The sequence below is a fragment of the Aquarana catesbeiana genome, linkage group LG11 (assembly GCF_042186555.1).
Source record: "Aquarana catesbeiana isolate 2022-GZ linkage group LG11, ASM4218655v1, whole genome shotgun sequence".
NCBI classification, from domain to species: Eukaryota; Metazoa; Chordata; class Amphibia; order Anura; family Ranidae; genus Aquarana; species Aquarana catesbeiana.
This window is the reverse complement of record NC_133334.1, coordinates 140,762,795-140,783,565: the sequence shown is the minus strand read 5'-3', so window position 1 is coordinate 140,783,565 and position 20,771 is coordinate 140,762,795. Positions and strand designations below refer to the sequence as shown.

The window sequence follows — 20,771 nt, the reverse complement described above, 5'->3', positions numbered from 1 at the left end:
AGTTTAACATGTTTTCTGATTCCATCTTTAAGAGCCCACTCCACCTAGATCCTGCATCCGAAACAGAGAAGGCAGGGACACCGGTGGAGTAGACCGGCAGATCAGCCGCATGATCCAGCTAAGATACCTTCATCAAGCATATGGAGTAAAAGGTAAAGCTTACTGCAGAACCGAGGTTCGCCAAGAGTCTTGCAGTGGTCCCACCCTAAGTAGGGCCTGAGGTACTTGATTATCCTCTCAGGTGTGCCGTCCTGGAAGATGACTTGAGAAAAGTACTAGTTACTTACCGGTAACTGTCTTTCTGGGAAATCTTCCAGGACGGCAGGCCTACTTCCCACCCGTTGGAGGAGGGAAAATTTTAGAACACTAGAAGGTGAGTACCTATGAGGAATGATTTCCCTTGTGAACCAGGTTCAGGAGTTACTTCTCTACAAACTGAGGATCAGGGGGAAGGGTGTGGACTTAAAACAGCTGTTGATTGATTGTGTTTCCTGTGGGGAGGAGCCTCTCATCTCTCAGGTGTGCCGTCCTGGAAGATGACTTGAGAAAAATGCATTTTTAAAATGTATCCTCCATATCCCAAGAAGGAATTATAAGTGCTCTACACATATGGATAGACAGCTGGCATGTGAGAGACAAACTTAAAAGCTTCTAGAAGGTCATAACTGGAAGGCGGTGCTCCAATTTTATCCACCAGTTCCGGAACACATGTGTTTTGTCTTGTGTTGAAGAGGTGCTTTTTAAAGGATATGATCCACAAGTCAAGGTTAACGCCAACAGAGGACGGAGCGTTGTTCCAATCAAGTCAAACTGAAGCCTAAATAGGGACCTCGACTGTCTATCAGTGGGTAGTAGTAGAAATGCCATTAACCTGTGTGGTGGTAAACTGAAAAGTCCAAATATTTTTCAATAAATTCCCTTTCAAGAGGGGGAAAACTAATCATATTGTTTACAGGAATGGTATTGTATTGAAGATTATATAGCTGCATTACATTTTTACTGATTTTTTTCTGCCAGAAGTTTGGCATCACTGCTATTTGACAGTTACAGGTTTGATAGATAGCATTTCCCCATTTATAGTTTACAAGACACAGTATTGACATTGGGGCCAGCAAGAGGAACTACAGCACTTACAAATGTGCGCGTTAACATTACCTGGTGCTCTGCAGGAGAGCAAAAAACCCCATTCTTCTTTTACAGGCCTACTCTAGGTCACTTTAGTTATAAAAACAACAGAGTCGCTTTAAGTAAAGAACAAAAAGGCAGGAAATATAGTGACAGAACACAGTGACAGTGGTGTTGGTGATGCAGAAGGGAAGGAGGCCCGGAGCTGTGTGATCGGGCGGCAGAGGGCGGAGCCAATCATCTCTCAAGTAACTGTCCTGGAAAATTCATGAAAATACTGTTACCGTATTACTTTTTTCCATGCATTGCGGTAATGCCCTGCTGAACCGAGTTGATGTGGAGCGACCCCTCACCATCCGAAGCTTGCTTGCTGTTCCTTGGAGTTGCCAATTCAATACATGCTTCCCTTGATCCTCTGTTAAGGGGGGATCATGGCATTTTGGTAAGAGCGCATTTCCGTTGATTGTGGTGGTGGATGTCACTCATCATTCGGAAACAGAGTTTATTTAGAATTTGTTCACATATTGATGGACTTGGAATTCAATATTCACTGGCGTTTTATTTATACAATATGTGTTGATTATTTATAATGTTTATTATTCATTCATTTTTTGATGAAGTTCTCATTATCAGCACTGGTTAATTATTTATTATTCGTATATATTTTTGTCACATCTATATATCACTATTTGGATTTTGGTGCAATTTTGGATAGCGCGACTTAAAATTTTCCACCTAATAATGTATTGATGCTGTACACATTAGTTGCGGCTTTCTATATGATGGATAGTTACTAAACATTTGGCCATCACTTTTTTAGTTTAGTTTTTTAGTTCGGTTTTTTTATATTTTTGTCTAGGAAATATACAGTGTCCTAAACATCAATGTAAAGATACGCTTTTATAAAGCATGTGTGTTGTGAACTATTGTAAGACGTAAAGCCCTCAGTTATATTATATTTTAATACATTTCAGGGCTATTCAGGGCCCATTTGAAGCAGCAAATTCTTGTGTGCACGCCAAATGTTTGGTGCTTACATTTGTACATTTTGAACGCATGTGGTTTCTGAACAAAAAAAAAAAAAAAAAACAAAAAAAAAAAAAACAAACAAACACACCACCACACGCACTACAGCCTCCATGTCCCCTGGTTCTAATAGCTACAATTGAGCGACCACCGATCACTGCTTAGTGAGGAGTGCAGTGACTGTCAGGCACCACTTCTCAGCTCTGCTCCCTCTGGCACTCACTGGAGAGGGGGCAGGAGTAATGGGTATCAGCTCTCAGCCGCATGCAAATACCTAGGGCCAGCTATCAGACAGCTTGGTGGATCCTGAAAACATGGTCAGGATCCTTCCATGGCCTGAAGCGGCTATGTGATGTTAGTCACTAGCAGGCTCTGGGTCACAGGAGAACACGTAATTGCACTCCTCTGATCCAGAAGAGAAGCATGACCAAAAAATAAATAAACTTTGGCCATGCTTTTTAATGGTGTACCACACATTGTGTTTAGCAGCCATAAATCTTAACGTGCACTGCTTTCAACACCAAGACTGATTACTGTGAGGGCTCATTCACACAGGTGCTGTGGCCAGAGTGGTTTACTTTTTTTTTTTTTTTTTTTTTTACTTCTATAGGCTGCCTGCAAACAGCTCAGCAGTGAAAACAAAAGTAAACAAATAGGACTGAGCACCCATGTGAATAAGCCCCGATTTGTCTATTACTGTGTATGACTAACATGATGTTACTTAAAAAAAAAAACCAACAAAAATAAAACAAAAAAACAAAAAAACACAAAAGCAATAGGATTCAGTTATCCATTTACATTGTGGGTGGGGGAGAGAATCATACTTCAGGCAGTACAGTACACTAAAATAAAAAGCACTGCCCTGCAAACTAATCACACTATACTCGTTCTAATTTAGAGTTGTATTTTGCACCAGTGATCAAAGAAAACATTGTGCTTACTTCTTGTTAAGAACAGGTTTCTGTGGTTGGCCCCGGGTTACCTTCACCCAAGATGACATAGTAAAGCACCTAAGAGAGAAAAAAAAAAAAACTTGTTTAGAAAAAGAAAGAAAACTGAGCAGAATGGAACAAAATCCAGATAATATTTGACACACATAGCATAGATTTTATTATTTGCCTTTGTTCTTTTTTACTCAAAATTTGTTATATTACTTTAATATTATACATTTTTTTTTTTTTTTTTTGCTTAAAAAGTTAATTCTCTAGAATAAACTAAAGGAGGAAAAAACTGCAAGCAAAGAGTAATTGTATACAGTGCCTTGCAAAAGAACTCACCCCCTTAGCATTTTTCATGTTTTGTTGCCTCACAACCTGGAATTAACATGGATTGTTTGAGGATTTGAATCATTTAATTTACAGAACATGCCCACAACTAAGATTTTTTTTTTTTTTTTTTTTTTTATTGTGAAGCAAACAAATAGGACAAAATAACAGAAAAAGTCAATGTGCAAAACCATTCACCTCCCTAAAGTCAGTACTTTGTAGAGCCACCTTTTGCAGCTATCACAGAGCCAAGTCGCTTTGGATAAGTCTCTATGAGCTTGCCACATCTTACCACTGGGATTTTTGCCCATTCCTCCTTGCAAAACTGCTCCAGCTCCTTCAAGTTGGATGGTTTGCGCTTGTGAACAGCAATCTTTAAGTCTGACCACAGATTTTCTATTGGATTGAGGTCTGGGCTTTGACTAGGCCATTCCAACACATTTACATGTTTCCCCTTTTCAAGTGTTGCTTTAGCAGTGTGTTTGGGGTCATTGTCCTGCTTGAAGGTGAACCTCCATCCTAGCCTCAAATCACAGACCGAGTGGGGTACAGGTTTTGCTCAAGAATATCCCTGTATTTAGCACCATCCATCTTTCCCTCAACTCTGACCAGTTTCCCAGTCCCGACTGCTGAAAAACATCCCCACAGCATGATGCTGTCACCACCATGTTTCACGGTGGGGATGGTTTTCTTTGGGTGATGTGAGGTGTTGGGTTTGTGCCAGACATTGCGGTTTCTTTGATGGCCAAAAAGTTCAATTTTAGTCTCATCAGACCAGAGCACCTTCCTCCATAAATTTTGGGAGTCTCCCACATGCCTTTTCGCAAACTCAAAACATGCCATTTTGTTTTTTGCTGAAAGCAATGGCTTTCTTCTGGCCACTTTGCCATAAAGTCCAACTCTATGGAGCGTACGGCTTATTGTCGTCCTATGTACAGATACTCCAGTCTCTGCTGTGGAACTCTGCAGCTCCTCCAGGGTTACCTTAGGCCTCTGTGCTGCCTCTCTGATTAATGCCATCCTTGCCCGGTCCGTGAGTTTCGGTGTGCGGCTCTTGGTAGGTTTGCTGTTGTGCCATGTTCTTTCCATTTGGTTATGATAGATTTGATGGTGCTCCTAAGGATCATCCTAGGATATTTTTTTTTTTTTTTTTTTTTTTTTATAACCTAACCCTGACTTGTACTTCTCAACATTGTCCCTTACTTGTTTGGAGAGTTTCTTGGTCTTCATGGCAGTGTTTGGTTAGTGGTGCCTCTTGCTTAGGTGTTTCAGCCTCTGGGGCCTTTCAAAAAGGTGTGTATATGTAATGACAGATGAAACTTAGTTTGCACACAGGTGGACATCATTTCACTAATTATGTGATTTCTGAAGGTAATTGGTTGCACCAGAGCTTTTTATGGACTTCTTAACAAAGGGGGTGAATACATATGCACATGCCAATTATCAGTTTTTTTATTTCTGAAAAATAGTTTTATGTACATATTTTTCTAATTTTACTTCACCAACTTAGACTATTTGTGTTATGATCCATCATATATCATTCAGATTAAAAGCACATTGAACTAAAGGCTGTAACGTAACAAAATAGGTAAAAAGCCAAGGGAGTGAATACAAGGCACTGTACATATCAGATGTCTGATCCAGCCATTACCAACCAGATCAGGCAGTAACCTCGTGCCTTCAGGAGCCCCCTTACCCGCTAGCCAGTCACTATCTGCAGGGACAGTCATTAAGGCTTAGAAAAAACCTTTTGTAATGGTTATTGTTCACCTATTAAAATGTCTGCCAACATTGCTCATCTGTTCCCCCACCCCCCTTGTACACCAACATACATGACACTCAGTCCAGCCAAGCTATTATGTTTGTGCACCTGATCCTTACACTTCAGCCAGGTCAGATGGTAAACACGTATCTATCTGCCCCTCGTATCTTTGGGCAGCTAAATAAAAAAAATAATAAATAATACATGGACACACAAACAAAAATTGTTTTATGTGTGTCCTGTTCACACCACAATGCTGGTGTCATGTACAGTGCTAGCATTGCATTGGAATGCTATGCATAAATGTCTGTCAACACAAGTCTTTGAGGAAAAAAAATGCTTTTTATTATTGACCCTTACAAGGACCCATACAGCAGCCATCTTAGATAGGAGGTAGAGAGCGTACAGCGGAAAGCTGGCTAGTGAGGTGTCTCAATAACAGGTTTTACAGAAATTAGTGCGTTTGTAAGTCATGTGCAGGCTGTTATGATAGACATCCAGCTTGCCAATGCCTCTCCACAATAAAATGCATTTGTCTCCCTCACACCTTCTCTTAAAGAGGAAGTAAACCCTGATGGGATTTACTTCCTCTTTGTTTCCCCGCAAAGGTAAAGCGTAATGGGCTACTATGCATCGCATTGTAGCCCATTATGTGTCACTTACCTGACACAGGAGCCTGCGATGTCACCTCTTCCACGAAGCGTCCATCTTCCTTCCAGGTATCGCGGCTCCGGCGCTGTGATTGGCCGAAGCCGCGATGATGTCAATCCCGCGCATGCGCGCGGGAGCAGTCACTAACTGCACGCTCAGTGCGCCTGCGCACCGTTGTGTACGGCGCATTCACCGCAGACATCGGTGCCTGTCTTTTGCAAACATCTCTTAAAACCATGTAGGTTTAGGAGATATTTCTTGCACCTACAGGTAAGCCTTAATCTAGGCTTACCTGTAGGTAAAAGTGGTCTGTAAGGGTTTACAACCACTTTAACCCACAAACAGGTATAAAAAAATAAAAATAAAACAAAATGCATTAAAAAAAAAAAAAAAAAAAAAAAAAAAAAAAAAAAAAAAAGCGTGTCCCAGCACAATAAAAGGCAATGTGCATACTTTTTGGAGCACATTGATGAGTTTCAGTTTCTGCCGAGCGCATTAAAATATTCGTCCTCTCGGTGGCCAGGCCTTGGCGCTGAGCGGCCGCATACTCACGTGCAATAGTGCCAATAGAGCTGTGTTGAGCGCACGCTGCATGCACGCTCCCGGCGGCTAACGGAAACCTCCCGATCGCTGCTTGCGTTTAGGAGTTTTACAATCATGTGACCGCCAATCACATAGCCAAATACACCACCCCATCTCTCAGCATTCTAAAGCCCTTAAAGGAGCGGCGGGAGCCGGCGCCAAGGGGTTAAAGTGGTTGTAAACTCCAATCTCTGACTTGTTTCTACAGGTAAGCCTATAATAAGGCTTACCTATAGATACTGTAAATATCTCCTAAAAGTGCACTGTTTTATGAGATATTTACTGTATATGCAGCCAATGACATCATTGGCGCATGCGCTCTGGAGGAACGGCCACCGTGGCAATATTATTCAGAGTCCTGTACCACAGACGGCGGCCTCCCGCGCTTTCGCGAGAGTGACGTCGTCGCAGCTTCAGCCAGTCACACAGCCGGAGACCACGGACCCGGAAGGAAGACGGGTGAAGAAGGAAGCGGCCTCCAACTGACAGCACATCGCTGGAAGTCTTTGTTTTCAGGTAAGTTTCAAGTAATGTGCTAATATGCAATGCATGCGGACAGATCTGACACTTGACACATTTTTGGGACCATTAACATTTATACAGCGATCAAAGCTATAAATATGCACTGATTACTGTGTAACTGTCACTGGTAGGGAAGGGGTTAACACTAGGGGGAGATCAAGAGGTTAAATGTGTGTTCCCTGGATGTGTTCTAACTGTATGGGGATAGGATTGACTGGGGGAGGAGATCTATCTTTGTTCCTACTTAGTAGGAACAAATGATATGTCTCCTCTCCCCTGACAGAACAGGGATTTGTGTGTTTACACACACAAATTCCCGTGCTTGCTCTTGTGGATGGCGGCAATCGCACCCGCTGGCTACGCGCATCGGATCCACCGCCGTGCTGCGGGCGCACGGCACACGCTCGCCTCCAGCGGCTCTTAAAGGGAACAACGTACCCATAAGTTGTTTTGCCCAGCCGTGCCATACTGCTGAAGTATAACGGCGTGTGCCAGTCTGCAAGCGGTTAAGGAAAGAATCCAGGCCTTTTTTTAAAGCAATCTACTGAGCTGGCCAGAACCACCTCTGGAGGAAGTCTATTCCACAGCTCTTACTGTGAAGAAACCTTTCCGTATTTAGAGATGAAATATTTATACTTCTGGATCATATCCCCCCTTAATCTCCTCTTCTCAAGAGAACAAATTAAGTTCCTCTAATCTTTCCCCTCACAGCCAAGTTCCTCCATGCCTCTTATCAGCTTGGTTGCCTATCTCTGCACTCTCTCTAGTTCCCCGATATCCTTTTTGAGAAATGGTTCCTAAAACTCAACTGCATATTCCAGATGCAGTGTTACTAATTATTTGTACAGGGGCAAAATGATGTCTCTCTCTCTCTGGAGTCTATACCTCTCTTAATACAAGAAAGGATTTTGCTCGCTTTGGAAACTGCAGCTTGGTATTGCATGTTATTATTGAGCTTATGATCTACCAAAACTCCCAGACCCTTCCCCACTATGGATTCCCCCCGTTGTACTCCCCCCTAGTATGTATGATGCATGCATATTCTTAACTCCCAAGTGCATAACTTGATATTTATCAACATTAAGGCTGCATTCACACCTGAGCGTTTTCAGCTCATAAAAAACACCTGAAAAATGCCCAACAAGGAAAATCCCATTCCTTTCAATGGCACCTGTTCACATCTGTGTGTTTCGGCACCTGAAGCAAAACACCTAAAAAACACCTTAAGCTCAAAAAAGAACATGAGCTTCTTTGGGGCATATGACAGGCGTTTCTCTGCTTTTTACATTGGTGACCTGTACAAAATTGCAGTAAAAACACGGCAAAAACAGCCGCAAAATAGCGGTAAAAACGCGCGACTTTGAAATGCTCAGGTGTGAATGCAGCCTAATGTTCACACCTAAATGTTTTGTTTTCAGGCAGAAAGTATGAAAACAGATTTTACCGCGATTTGTACAGGTCAAAAGGTCACCAATGTAAAAAAGCAGAAAACGTCTGTAATCTGCCAAAAAAGAAGCTCCCGTGCTTTAACCACTTGCCGACCGCCTCACGCCGATGTACGTCGGCAGAATGGCACGGGCAGGCAGAATCACGTACCTGTACCCGGTGCCCGAGGCGGTCAGCTTGTGTCTGGGAGCGATCAGACGTGAGGGGGAGGCCATCCATTCGTGGCCCCCCCCCCCTCGCGATCGCTCCCAGCCAATGAGGATCTTCCTCTGCCTCTGTAATGTAAACAGAGGCAGAGTAAGTGATGTAATTTCTCCTCGAGCCGGTCTTTTTTGTTCCGGCGGCGAGGAGAGAAGACATCAAGTAAGTGCACCAACACTACACGTTCAGTAGAACACGCAGGCACACTTTTCACCCCCTAGTCACCCCCCTGTCACACTGACACCAATAGCAGTTTTTTTTTGCATTGGTGTCAGTTATAAGTGTTAGGGCAGTTAGGGTTAGCCCCCTTTAGGTCTGGGGTACCCCCCTTTAGGTCCAGGGTACCCCTCTAACCCCCCCTAATAAACGTTAACCCCGTGATCACCCCCCCACCCCCGTCGCCAGTGTCACTAAGCGATCGTTTTTCTGATCGCTGTATTAGTGTCACTGGTGACGCTAGTTAGGGAGGTAAGTATATAGGTTCGCCGTCAGTGTTTACTAGCGACAGGGACCCCCATATACTACCTACTAAAGGTTTTAACCCCCTGATTGCCCCCTAGTTAACCCTTTCACCAGCGATCACCGTATAAGTGTTACGGGTGACGCTAGTTCGTTTATTTTTTATAGTTTATTATAGTTTTAGGGCACCCGCCGTTTATTACCTTATAAAGGTTTAACCCCCTAATTGCCCGGCGGTGATATAAGTTACGTTGTTAGGGTTAGATAAGGTCTGCGTCGCCCCAGGCAGCGTCAGGTTAGCGCCAGTACCGCCAACACCCACACACGCAGCATACACCTCCCTTAGTGCTATAGTATCTGGACAGATCGATATCTGATATGATCAGATCTATACTCCACAGCAGTTTAGGGTCCCCAAAAAAACAGTGTTAGCAGGATCAGCCCAGATACCTGCTAGCACCTGCGTTTTGCCCCCGCGGCCCAGCCCACCCAAGTGCAGTATCGATCGATCGATCACTGACACTTACAAAACACTAAGCACACATAACTGCAGCGCTCGCAGAGTCAGGCCTGATCCCTGCGATCGCTAACAGTTTTTTGGTAGCATTTTGAATCAGTCGCTAACAGTCAGGAGCTTTTTTGCCTGTGAGTCTCACTAGTGTACCCCTAAATTTAGAGCCCAAAATGGCAAATCAGCATGACAGATAGTGAAGAGGAAGTCACTCATCTGTCCGATTCAGGCTCAGAATACGAACCTGTATAGGACAGCGGCTCCATGACAGATAGCTCTGACGACGGAGTTGTGGTCCCTGCTAAGGTCAGGCGTACCAGACCCCGAACTTCTTCTTCTGTCCTTGAAGTGCAAGAACCGCAGGTCCCTCGTATGGAGCAGAGAAGTACTAGCGCCGCTATTCCTTCTGGTGAACTGGCAAGCACCAGCGGCCTAGTACACCCTGATCGTACATCCAGCACTGCAGTATCACGTGGTGACGTGGCGAGTCCCATAAGTGCAGTTCAAGCTGGCAAGCACTAGTAGTGTCCTGCTGCCACCAAGAAGACGAACACAGGCCCGTCATGCCCATAGTGCCCTTCCTGCTGCATTCGCCAATCCGAATTGGGAACCCACCACTTCTGCAGCACCCGTACTTCCCCCATTCACTGGCCAACCCGGAATTCAGGTGGAAACAGTTGATTTTACGCCACTGGATTTTTATTCGCTGTTTTTCACCGAAGATCTCTATAGATCTATTGTGGACCAAAGCAATTTATACGCTGGTCAACACATCGCCGCTAATCCCCAGTCCTCCCTTGCCAGAGATTGGAGACCAATTACGGTCTCCGAATTTAAGATCTTTCTGGGCCTTTCCCTCCTCATGGGCATAACCAAAAAGAGTGAGTTGCGGTCATATTGGTCCACTGACCCAATTCACCATATGCCCGTGTTCTCTGCTTCCATGGCCAGGGCACAATACGAGCAGATTTAGCGGTTCATGCACTTCAATGACAATGAACTCTGTCGTCCTCGTGGAGACCCTAGATACGAACGGCTCTACAAAATTCGGCCCCTCGTAAACCACTTCAACCAGCGTTTTGCAGACTTGTTTACTCCCCATCAAGTTGTCTGCGTTGATGAGTCCCTGATTACATTTTCTGGCCGCTTGTCATTCAAACAGTACCTTCCCAGCAAGCGTGCCAGATACGGGGTCAAGATGTATAAGCTCTGTGACAGGGCCACAAGCTATACATGTAGATTTATGGTTTACGAGGGCAAAGATAGTCACGTAGAGCCGACAAACTGCCCTGACTACATAGGAAGCGCTGGCAAGATAGTGTGGGACTTGGTGTCACCCATATTCAGCAAGGGGTACCACTTGTACGTGGACAATTATTACACGAGCGTGCCACTTTTTAGTCACCTTTTTGATTAACAGATTGGAGCATGTGGCACCGTGCGACCTAATCACCGGGGCTTTCCCCAGCGGCTTGTAGATTCACGTCTTAGGCTGGGGGAGAGAGCCTGCTTACAGTGTAATAACTTGCTCGCTATGAAGTGGAGGGACAATAAGAATGTTTTCGTTCTTACCTCCCTTCATGCAGACACGATGGTCCAAATTACTACGGCGACTGGTGTTGTGGAGAAACCCCTCTGTGTCCACGAATATAACCAAAAGGGGTGGACCTCAACGACCAGTTGTTGGCGCCGTACCTAGTTGCCCGTAAGGCCAGACGCTGGTACAAAAAAGTGTCTGTTTATTTATTTCAATTGGCTTTGCTGAACGCTCATGTGCTATACAGAGCTTCAGGACGGACTGGATCCTTCCTTAAATTTCAGGAAGAGATCGTCAGAGCCCTTCTGTATCCAGACGGTGCTCCACCTCACCTTCCCCAACCAAATGCAGTAAGCCGGCTGCATGAGAGGCATTTTCCTTATGTCCTCCCGAGTACCCCTACCCAACGAGCCTCCCAAAGAAGATGTTGTGTCTGTAGCAAGTGCGGATTTAGGCGTGACACCCAGTATTATTGTCCCTCCTGTCCTGACAATCCTGGTCTATGCATTGGTGAATGTTTGAACGCTACCATACACTAGTTGAGTTTTAGCGTAGGGTACAGCATTGCACAGACTAGGACACACTTTCACAGGGTCTCCCAAGAGGCCATCGCATTTTGAGAGACACAAACCTGGTACCAGTTACAAAAGTTAAAGTTACTAAAAAAAAAAAAAGTGTAAAAAAATAAAAATAAATAAAAAACACAAAAAAAAACAAAAATAGTTGTCATTTTATTGTTCTCTCTCTCTCTCTCTCTCTATTGTTCTGCTCTTTTTTACTGTATTCTATTCTGCAAAGTTTTATTGTTATGTTTTACCATGTTTGCTTTTCAGATATGTGTTTTGTTGGTAACCATTTTTTTGTTTTCAGGTACGCCATTCAGCTGCAGAGCGGATTTATTTATCTTGACAGCAACAGCGTTTGCTCCCACGATACATAAAGCCGTGACTCCAGCGCTGTCGGAGGTGATTTCACCACCACAATTACATACTTCAGCATATATGCCGAAGTGTGGGGGCAGCAGTGGGTGGAGGAGCAATTTGCTCCTAACTTTTGCGGGAGGATGCCCCCATGCTTCGGTATATATATATATATATATATATATATATATATATATAGTGCATGTATGCCCATCATTAGAAGTGGGTGGATGAAGGGAGGTATTCTAATGGTGGGCATACCCACCGATCAATCTCTTTTTTTCGTTCAGCCCACAGGCTGCAGGAAAAAAAAGTTTACAATATATGCCCAACAAGGACCAGCAACGTACTAGTATGTTGCTGGACTTTGAGTGGTTATACCAGAATGATGCCTGCAGGGTTTAGGTATCATCTTGGTATCATTCTTTTCAGCCAGCGGTCGGCTTTCATGTAAAAGCAATCCTAGCAGCTAACTAGCCTCTAGACTGCTTTTACAAGCAGTGGGAGGGAATCCCCTCCGCCGTCTTCCATGTTTTTCTCTGGCTCTCCTGTCCCAACAGGGAACCTGAGAATGCAGCCGGTTATTCTGCCAGCTGACCATAGAGGTGATCAGAGACCAGAGTGGCTCCAAACATCTCTATGGCCTAAGAAACTGGAAGCTACAAGCATTTCATAACTTAGATTTCGCCGGATGTAAACAGCGCCATTGGGAAATTGGGAAAGCATTTTATCACACCGATCTTGGTGTGGTCAGATGCTTTGAGGGCAGAGGAGAGATCTAGGGTCTAATAGACCCCAGTTTTTTCAAAAAAAGAGTACCTGTCACTACCTATTGCTATCATAGGGGATATTTACATTCCCTGGAGATAATAAAAAATGATTAAAAAAAAAATAAAATTAAAAGGAACAGTTTAAAAATAAGATAAAAAAGAAAAAAAAATAAGAAATAACACCCCTGTCCCTTACGCCCTTAGAAATCCTGAAGGCGGTGCTTGGTTTTCGGGGCCCCGTACGCAGTTAGGCTCCCAAAAAGTCCCACACATTGGGGTGCAATTCCACTTATGCCCATGGCCTGTGTGAGCAATATATCATTTAGTAACAACTTTTTGTAATTTTTTTTTTTATGTCATTATTCAATCACTTGGGACAAAAAAAATAATATTCAATGGGCTCAACATGCCTCTCAGCAATTTCCTTGGGGTGTCTACTTTCCAAAATGGGGTCATTTGGGGGGGTTTTGTACTGCCCTGCCATTTTAGCACCTCAAGAAATGAGATAGGCAGTCATAAACTAAAAGCTGTGTAAATTCTAGAAAATGTACTCTAGTTTGTAGGTGCTATAACTTTTGCGCAAACCAATAAATATACGCTTATTGACTTTTTTTTACCAAAGACATGTGGCCGAATACATTTTGGCCTAAATGTATGACTAAAATTGAGTTTATTGGATTTTTTTTTATAACAAAAAGTAGAAAATAACATTTTTTTTCAAAATTTTCAAATACCATCAAAAGAAAGCTCTATTTGTGGGAAGAAAAGGACGCAAATTTCGTTTGGGTACAGCATTGCATGACCGCGCAATTAGCAGTTAAAGCGACGCAGTGCCAAATTGTAAAAAGTGCTCTGGTCAGGAAGGGGGTAAATCCTTCCGGGGCTGAAGTGGTTAAGCTTAAAGCGTTTTGCTTCAGATGACAAAATGCTCAGATGTGAACAGGGGCTATTGAAATGAATGGGATTTGTCTTGTTGGGCTGACGCTTACAGCAAAAAAATGCCTAGGTGTGAACAGAGCCTAAACCTCATTTGCCACATAGTTGCCCAATTAAACAGTGCATTGAGGTCAGCCTGTAAGTTGGAGACATCCTGTAAGGACGTTTTTCCACTGCATAGCTTGGTGTCATCTGCAAACACTGAAATGGTACTTTTAATCCCAGACCCTATATAATTTATAAAGATATTAAAAACGAAGGATCCCAACACTGAACCTTGGTACCACCACTAATGACCTTAGACCATTCAGAGTAAGAATCATAAACCACTACTTTCTGAATTTGTTTCTTGTCCAAACTTATCATTCTAAGCCTGTAGACTTTACCTCACACATTAGCCGTGCACCTCAAACGCTTTTTCAAAATCTAAGTATACTACATTCACCCCTCTGTCCAAGGTTTTACTTACCTCTTCATAAAAATAAATCAGATTTGCCTGACAACTTCTGTCTTTCATGAACCCATGCTGTCTGTTGCTTAAAATATTTTTTTCCAGCAAGAACTCATCTATGTGATCTTGTATTACCCTCTCCAGTAACTTCCCGACTAAGTTAAACAGTTGTATAGTTACTTGGCAAAGACTTTGATCCTTTTTAAATATGGGCACATTGGCCCTATGCCAATCCAGTGATTAAAGGATAACTAAGCCCTTGACCGGTTCAATACAGGGCATTTTCACCCCCTTCCTTCCCAGACCAATTTTTAGTTTTCAGCGCTGTCGCACTTTAAACGATAATTGCGCGGTCGTGCGACGTTGTACCCAAACAAAATTGCCGTCCTTTTTTCCCCCACAAATAGAGCTTTCTTTTGGTGGTATTTGATCACCTCTGCGGTTTTTATTTTTTGCGCTATAAACAAAAGAAGAGTGACAATTTTGAAAAAAAAACACACTATTTTTTACTTTTTGCTATAATAAATATCCCAATTTTAAAAAAACAAAACAAAATGTTTTCCTCAGTTTTGGCCGATACGTATTCTTCTACATATTTTTGGTAAAAAAAAATTGCAATAAGCGTATATTGATTGGTTTGCGCAAAACTTATAGCGTCTATAAAATACGGAATAGATTTATGGCATTTTTTAAAAAAAATTATTATTATTTTTTTTTTTTTACTAGTAATAGTGGCGATCGCAATTTTTTTTCGTGACTGCGACATTATGGCGGACACATCGGACACTTTTGACACATTTTTGGGACCATTCACATTTATACAGCGATCAATGCTATAAAATTGCATTGATTACTGTGTAAATGTGACAGACAGTGAAGGGGTTAACCACTAGGGGGCGGGGAGGGGTTAAATGTGTTTCCTAGGGAATGCTTCTAACTGTAGGGGGAGGGGACGCTCAAGGGGAGGAGACCGATCAGTGTTCCTCCGTTCTGGGAACACAGATCGCTCTCCTCTGAGCTTACAGGACGTGGATCTCTGTGTTTACACACAGAGATCCACGGTCCGGCCCGGTTAACGGGCAATCGCGGGTGCCCGGTGGACATCTCGGCAACCGGGACCCGAGCAACGCGGCGCGCGCGCCCCCTAGGCGGCCGGGAACTTGAGGCCGTCATATGACGTCCACCCAGGATGGGAGATCCCATCTGTGGGCGTCATATGTACATACGCTAATAGGGAAGTGTTTAAAAAAAAAAAAAAAAGCCCAAAAACTTGGGGCATCCATGCAGGCACGCTCCCGTGTCCTGCTGCTGCATCCATTGACACAGAAAGCAGGACTCGGCTCCGCTCCCGCGTCATTGGATTTGATTGACAGCAGCGGGAGCCAATGGCTGCGCTGCTGTCAATCTATCCAATCAGCAAAAGAGACACCAGCTGGAGCGGGTGTGCTCGTCCCCGGTGCAGGAACAATCGGGCTCAGGTAAGTAAAATGGGGGCTCTGGGGGGCAGCTGCACTAAAGAAGGTTTTTCACCTTCATGCATAGAATGTATGAAGGTGAAAAACACAGAAGGCTTACAACCCCTTTAACCACTTGCCAACCGCCTGAGTTATACATCGGCTGTTTGAAGAGGAATATCGTTGTTATGGCAGCAGCTAGCTACCATAACACCAGTATCCTCTTCTTCAGTGGGGGGTCGGCTTTCAGATAAAAGTGGTTTCTGCAGGGGATTCGCCGAGAGATCACTTTTATTGGTGGCAGGAGAGGGAGCTCTCCCCTCTCCCGCTACGCTCCGGTGCCCTCCGACGCTTACCGGAGCCACCGAGGTGATCAGATCCTTCTCCATGTGTGGTATGGAGTGAGGGGAAGATGGCCCCCACCCAGCTCCATACCGTTGCAGGGATGAAGCAACGTCAAAACAGCACTTCTGCCCATAGCTCTTAAAAAAGGGACATTTTCCTTTTATTATTTTTTCAAATTACTTTTTTTATTGCATTTTAGTGTAAATATGAGATCTGAGGTCTTTTTGACCCCAGATCTCATATTTAAGAGGTCTGCTATGCTTTTTTTTCTATCATAAAGGCATGTTTACATTCTTTGTAATAGTAATAAAAGTGACACAATTTTTTTCTTAAAAGAACAGTGTAAAAATAAAAAGTAAAATAAATAAGAAAAAAAAATGTATTTAACACGCCCCGTCCCGCCAAGCTTGTGCACAGAAGCGAACATATTTGTGAGAAGCGCCCGCATATGTAAACGGTCTTCAAACCACCCGTGAGGCATCGCCGCAATCGTTAGAGAAATAAATTCTAGCCCTAGACCTCCTCTAACTCAAAACATACAACTTGTAGAATTTTTACTTGGTGTAACATCATCTTTCACAATATAAAAAAAAGAAAAAATTGGGCTAACTTTACTGTGGACTTATTTTTTAATTCCAAAAAAGTGTATTTTTTATAAAAAAAAAAAAAAAAAAAAAAAAAAAAAAAAGTGCGCTTGTAAGACCGCTGCGCAAATATGGTGTGACAAAAAGTATTGCAACAACCGCCATTTTATTCTCTAGGGTGTTCGAAAAAAATATATAATGTTTGGGGTTCAAAGTAATTTTCTAGCAAAAAAACCTGTTTTAAACCAGTAAAAACCAAATCTCAAAACGAGGCTCTGTTCTTAAGTGGTAAATAGTCCCTTCAAATTTGAAACAATGGCTTTAAGATGACAGAGCTCAACTCTTTTAGGATCCGTGGGTGGATGCCATCTGGTCCAGGTGCTTTATCCACCTTTATTCTGTCTAAAAATTTCAGGACCATATCACTTTTGAACCATTGTGGATAATTAGGGGCTGTGTAATTACCATCCCCATTATGGACATGAGCTCCCCCATGCTCCTATGCATACACAGAGCTGAAGAAATTATTTTGTCCTTGTCTATTTCAATCTGTTGTTCGTTTTGAACTTTTGCGTCCTTAAGTTTCTTTTTACATATTCTGTTATATTCTTTGTAACATTTAAACAATGATAGTGTTCCTTCATTTTTATATCTTTTTAAAAGCTCTTTTCTTATTTATTGCTTTTTTAAACTTTGACCATGAGCCACATAAGTTTAAAAAGCTAAAAACAAAACCTATTGGCCATGGGAAGATACTATGCAGTGAGTTTGAATACAGTCTTTTTGAAGAATTCCTATTTCTGTTCGTTGATTCCAATAGTCCCTCCCAGTCTAAGAGCCAATACACACTATTAGATTTTCTGCAGATGTTTATCTTCAGATTAACCAAAACCATGTAGTGCAAGGGCCTGCCTGATTGCATACAAATTTAAAAACTCTCAGTGTTTTTTTATTTTTACAATTTCACCAGGAGGAGGACCCGGAGGACGACACAGGGGGACAGTCGGGGGTGATCAGTGCGGCCATGGGGGAGTTAAAGCACCGATCTCTCTGTATAACTTTTAATAAAGTACCTGACAGCCGCAGGAGGTAAAGTAGAAGAAGTGGCTGTCAGAAAAGCTATAAAGGGAGATCAGTGCTTTTAACTGCCTCCACCGCCACACTGATCACATGTGAGGCTGCCCAGCCCCCCTGCTGAGCTTGAGGATGTCTGGTCCGATACAACAAGTATTAGGCATCGGAGCATTTGCACAAGTACCTATACGTGTGCAAATGCTTGGTATCGGTATATCTCCGTGTATATAGCATAAAATTAAAAAAAAAAAAATAAATAAAAAAACAGTGGTGATTAAACAAAGCCAAAAGAAAGCTCTATTTGTGGGAAAAAAATATAATATAAATTTAATTTGCGTACAGTGTTGCACGATCGCACAATTGCCAGTTGACCACTTGAGCCCCGGACCATTATGCTGCCTAAGGACCAGAGGTCTTTTTCCAATTTGGCACTGCGTCGCTTTAACTGCTAATTGCGCAGTCATGCAATGCTGTACCCAAATGAAATTTGCGTCCTTTTCTTCCCACAAATAGAGCTTTCTTTTGATGGTATTTGATCACCTCTGCAGTTTTTATTTTTTGCGCTATAAACGGAAAAAGACCGAAAATTTTGAAAAAAAAAAATATTTTCTACTTTTTGTTATAAAAAAAATCCTATAAACTCAATTTTAGTCATACATTTAGGCCAAAATGTATTCGGCCACATGTCTTTGGTAAAAAAAATGTCAATAAGCGTATATTTATTGGTTTGCGCAAAAGTTATAGCGTCTACAAACTAGGGTACATTTTCTGTAATTTACACAGCTTTTAGTTTATGACTGCCTATGTCCTTTCTTGAGGTGCTAAAATGGCAGGGCAGTACAAAACCCCCCCAAATGACCCCATTTTGGAAAGTAGACACCCCAAGGAAATTGCTGAGAGGCATGTTGAACCCATTAAATATTTATTTTTTTTGTCCCAAGTGATTGAATAATGACAAAAAAAAAAAAATACATTCAGCTGCTTCTCCTGAGTATAGGGATACTACATGTGTGGGACTTTTTGGGAGCTTAGCCGCGTACGGGGCCCCGAAAACCAAGCACCGCCTTCAGGATTTCTAAGGGTGTAAATTTTTTATTTCACTCTTCACTGCCTATCACAGTTTCGGAGGCCATGGAATGCCCAGGTGGCACAAAACCCCCCCAAATGACCCCATTTTGGAAAGTAGACACCCCAAGCTATTTGCTGAGAGGCATGGTGAGTATTTTGCAGCTCTCATTTGTTTTTGAAAATGAAGAAAGACAGGAAAAAACATTTTTTTTTTTCTTTTTTCAATTTTCAAAACTTTGTGACAAAAAGTGAGGTCTGCAAAATACTCACTATACCTCTCAGCAAATAGCTTTGGGTGTCTACTTTCCAAAACGGGGTCATTTGGAGGGGTTTTGTGCCACCTGGGCTTTCCATGGCCTCCGAAACTGTGATAGGCAGTGAAGAGTGAAATCAAAAATTCACGCCCTTAGAAAGCCTGAAGGCGGTGCTTGGTTTTCGGGGTCCCAAAAAGTCCCAAAAAGTCTCACACATGTGGTATCCCCGTACTCAGGAGAAGCAGCAGAATGTATTTTGGGGTGTAATTTCACATATTCCCATGGCATGTTTGAGCAATATATCATTTAGTGACAACTTTGTGCAAAAAAAAAAAAAAAAAAATTGTCTCTTTCCCGCAACTTGTGTCGCAATATAAAATATTCCATGGACTCGACATGCCTCTCAGCAAATAGCTTGGGGTGTCTACTTTCCAAAATGGGGTCATTTGGGGGGGTTTTGAACTGTCCTGGCATTTTATGCACAACATTTAGAAGCTTATGTCACACATCACTCACTCTTCTAACCACTTGAAGACAAAGCCCTTTCTGACACTCATTGTTTACATGAAAAAGTTATTTTTTTTTGCAAAAAAATTATTTTGAACCCCCAAACATTATATATTTTTTTAAAGCAAATGCCCTACAGATTAAAATGGTGGGTGTTTCATTTTTTTTTTTTTTCACACAGTATTTGCGCAGCGATTTTTCAAACGCATTTTTTGGGGAAAAAACACACTTTTTTAAAATTTTAATGCACTAAAACACACTATATTGCCCAAATGTTTGATGAAATAAAAAAGATGATCTTAGGCCGAGTACATGGATACCAAACATGACATGCTTTAAAATTGCGCACAAACGTGCAGTGGCAACAAAATAAATACATTTTCGAAAGCCTTTAAAAGCCTTTACAGGTTACCACTTTAGATTTACAGAGGAGGTCTACTGCAAAAATTACTGCCCTCGATCTGACCTTCGCGGCGATACCTCACGTGCATGGTGCAACTGCTGTTTACGTTTGACGACAGACCGCCGCTTGCGTTCGCCTTAGCGCGAGAGCAGGGGGCGACAGGGGTGCTTTTTTTTTTTTTTTCTTTATTATTTTTTTGCTTTTTTATCTTATTTTTAAACTGTTCCTTTCATTTTTTTTTTTTTTTAATCATTTTTATTGTTATCTCGGGGAATGTAAATATCCCCTATGATAGCAATAGGTAGTGACAGGTACTCTTTTTTGAAAAAATTGGGGTCTATTAGACCCTAGATCTCTCCTCTGCCCTCAAAGCATCTGATGACACCAAGATCGGTGTGATAAAATGCTTCCCCAATTTCCCAATGGCGCTATTTACATCCGGCGAAATCTAAGTCATAAAATGCTCGTAGCTTCCGGTTTCTTAGGCCATAGAGATGTTTGGAGCCACTCTGGTCTCTGATCAGCTCTATGGTCAGCTGGCTGAATCACCGGCTGCATTCTCAGGTTCCCTGTTGAGACAGGAGAGCCAGAGAAAAACACGGAAGACGGTGGGGGGGGGGGGGGATGGCATCCCCTCCCACGGCTTGTAAAAGCAGTCTAGAGGCTAATTAGCCGCTAGGATTGTTTTTACATGAAAGCCGACCGCTGGCTGAAAAGAATGATACCAAGATGATACCTAAACCTGCAGGCATCATTCTGGTATAACCATTCAAAGTCGTGAATGGCGTACCTGAAGACAAAAAAATGGTTAACAATAAAGCACAGTAAACGGTAAAGTATAAAAAATTGCATACCTGATAAAACATAATAACAATAAAACATTGCAGAACAGAATACAGTAAAAAAGAGCAGAACAAT

The 20,771-nt window shown here is 42.5% G+C and overlaps 1 protein-coding gene across 1 annotated transcript in view; it reads right to left on the bottom strand.

Moving 5' to 3' along the window:
• Nucleotides 1-20,771, bottom strand: part of LOC141112316 (uncharacterized) — a 128,356-nt gene that overhangs the window by 94,691 nt on the left and 12,894 nt on the right. The window contains exon 2 of the mRNA XM_073605002.1: nucleotides 3,093-3,161. Within this exon, the coding sequence (XP_073461103.1) occupies nucleotides 3,093-3,151 (59 nt within the window). The 5' untranslated portion in view covers nucleotides 3,152-3,161. The remainder of the gene's footprint in view (nucleotides 1-3,092; nucleotides 3,162-20,771) is intronic.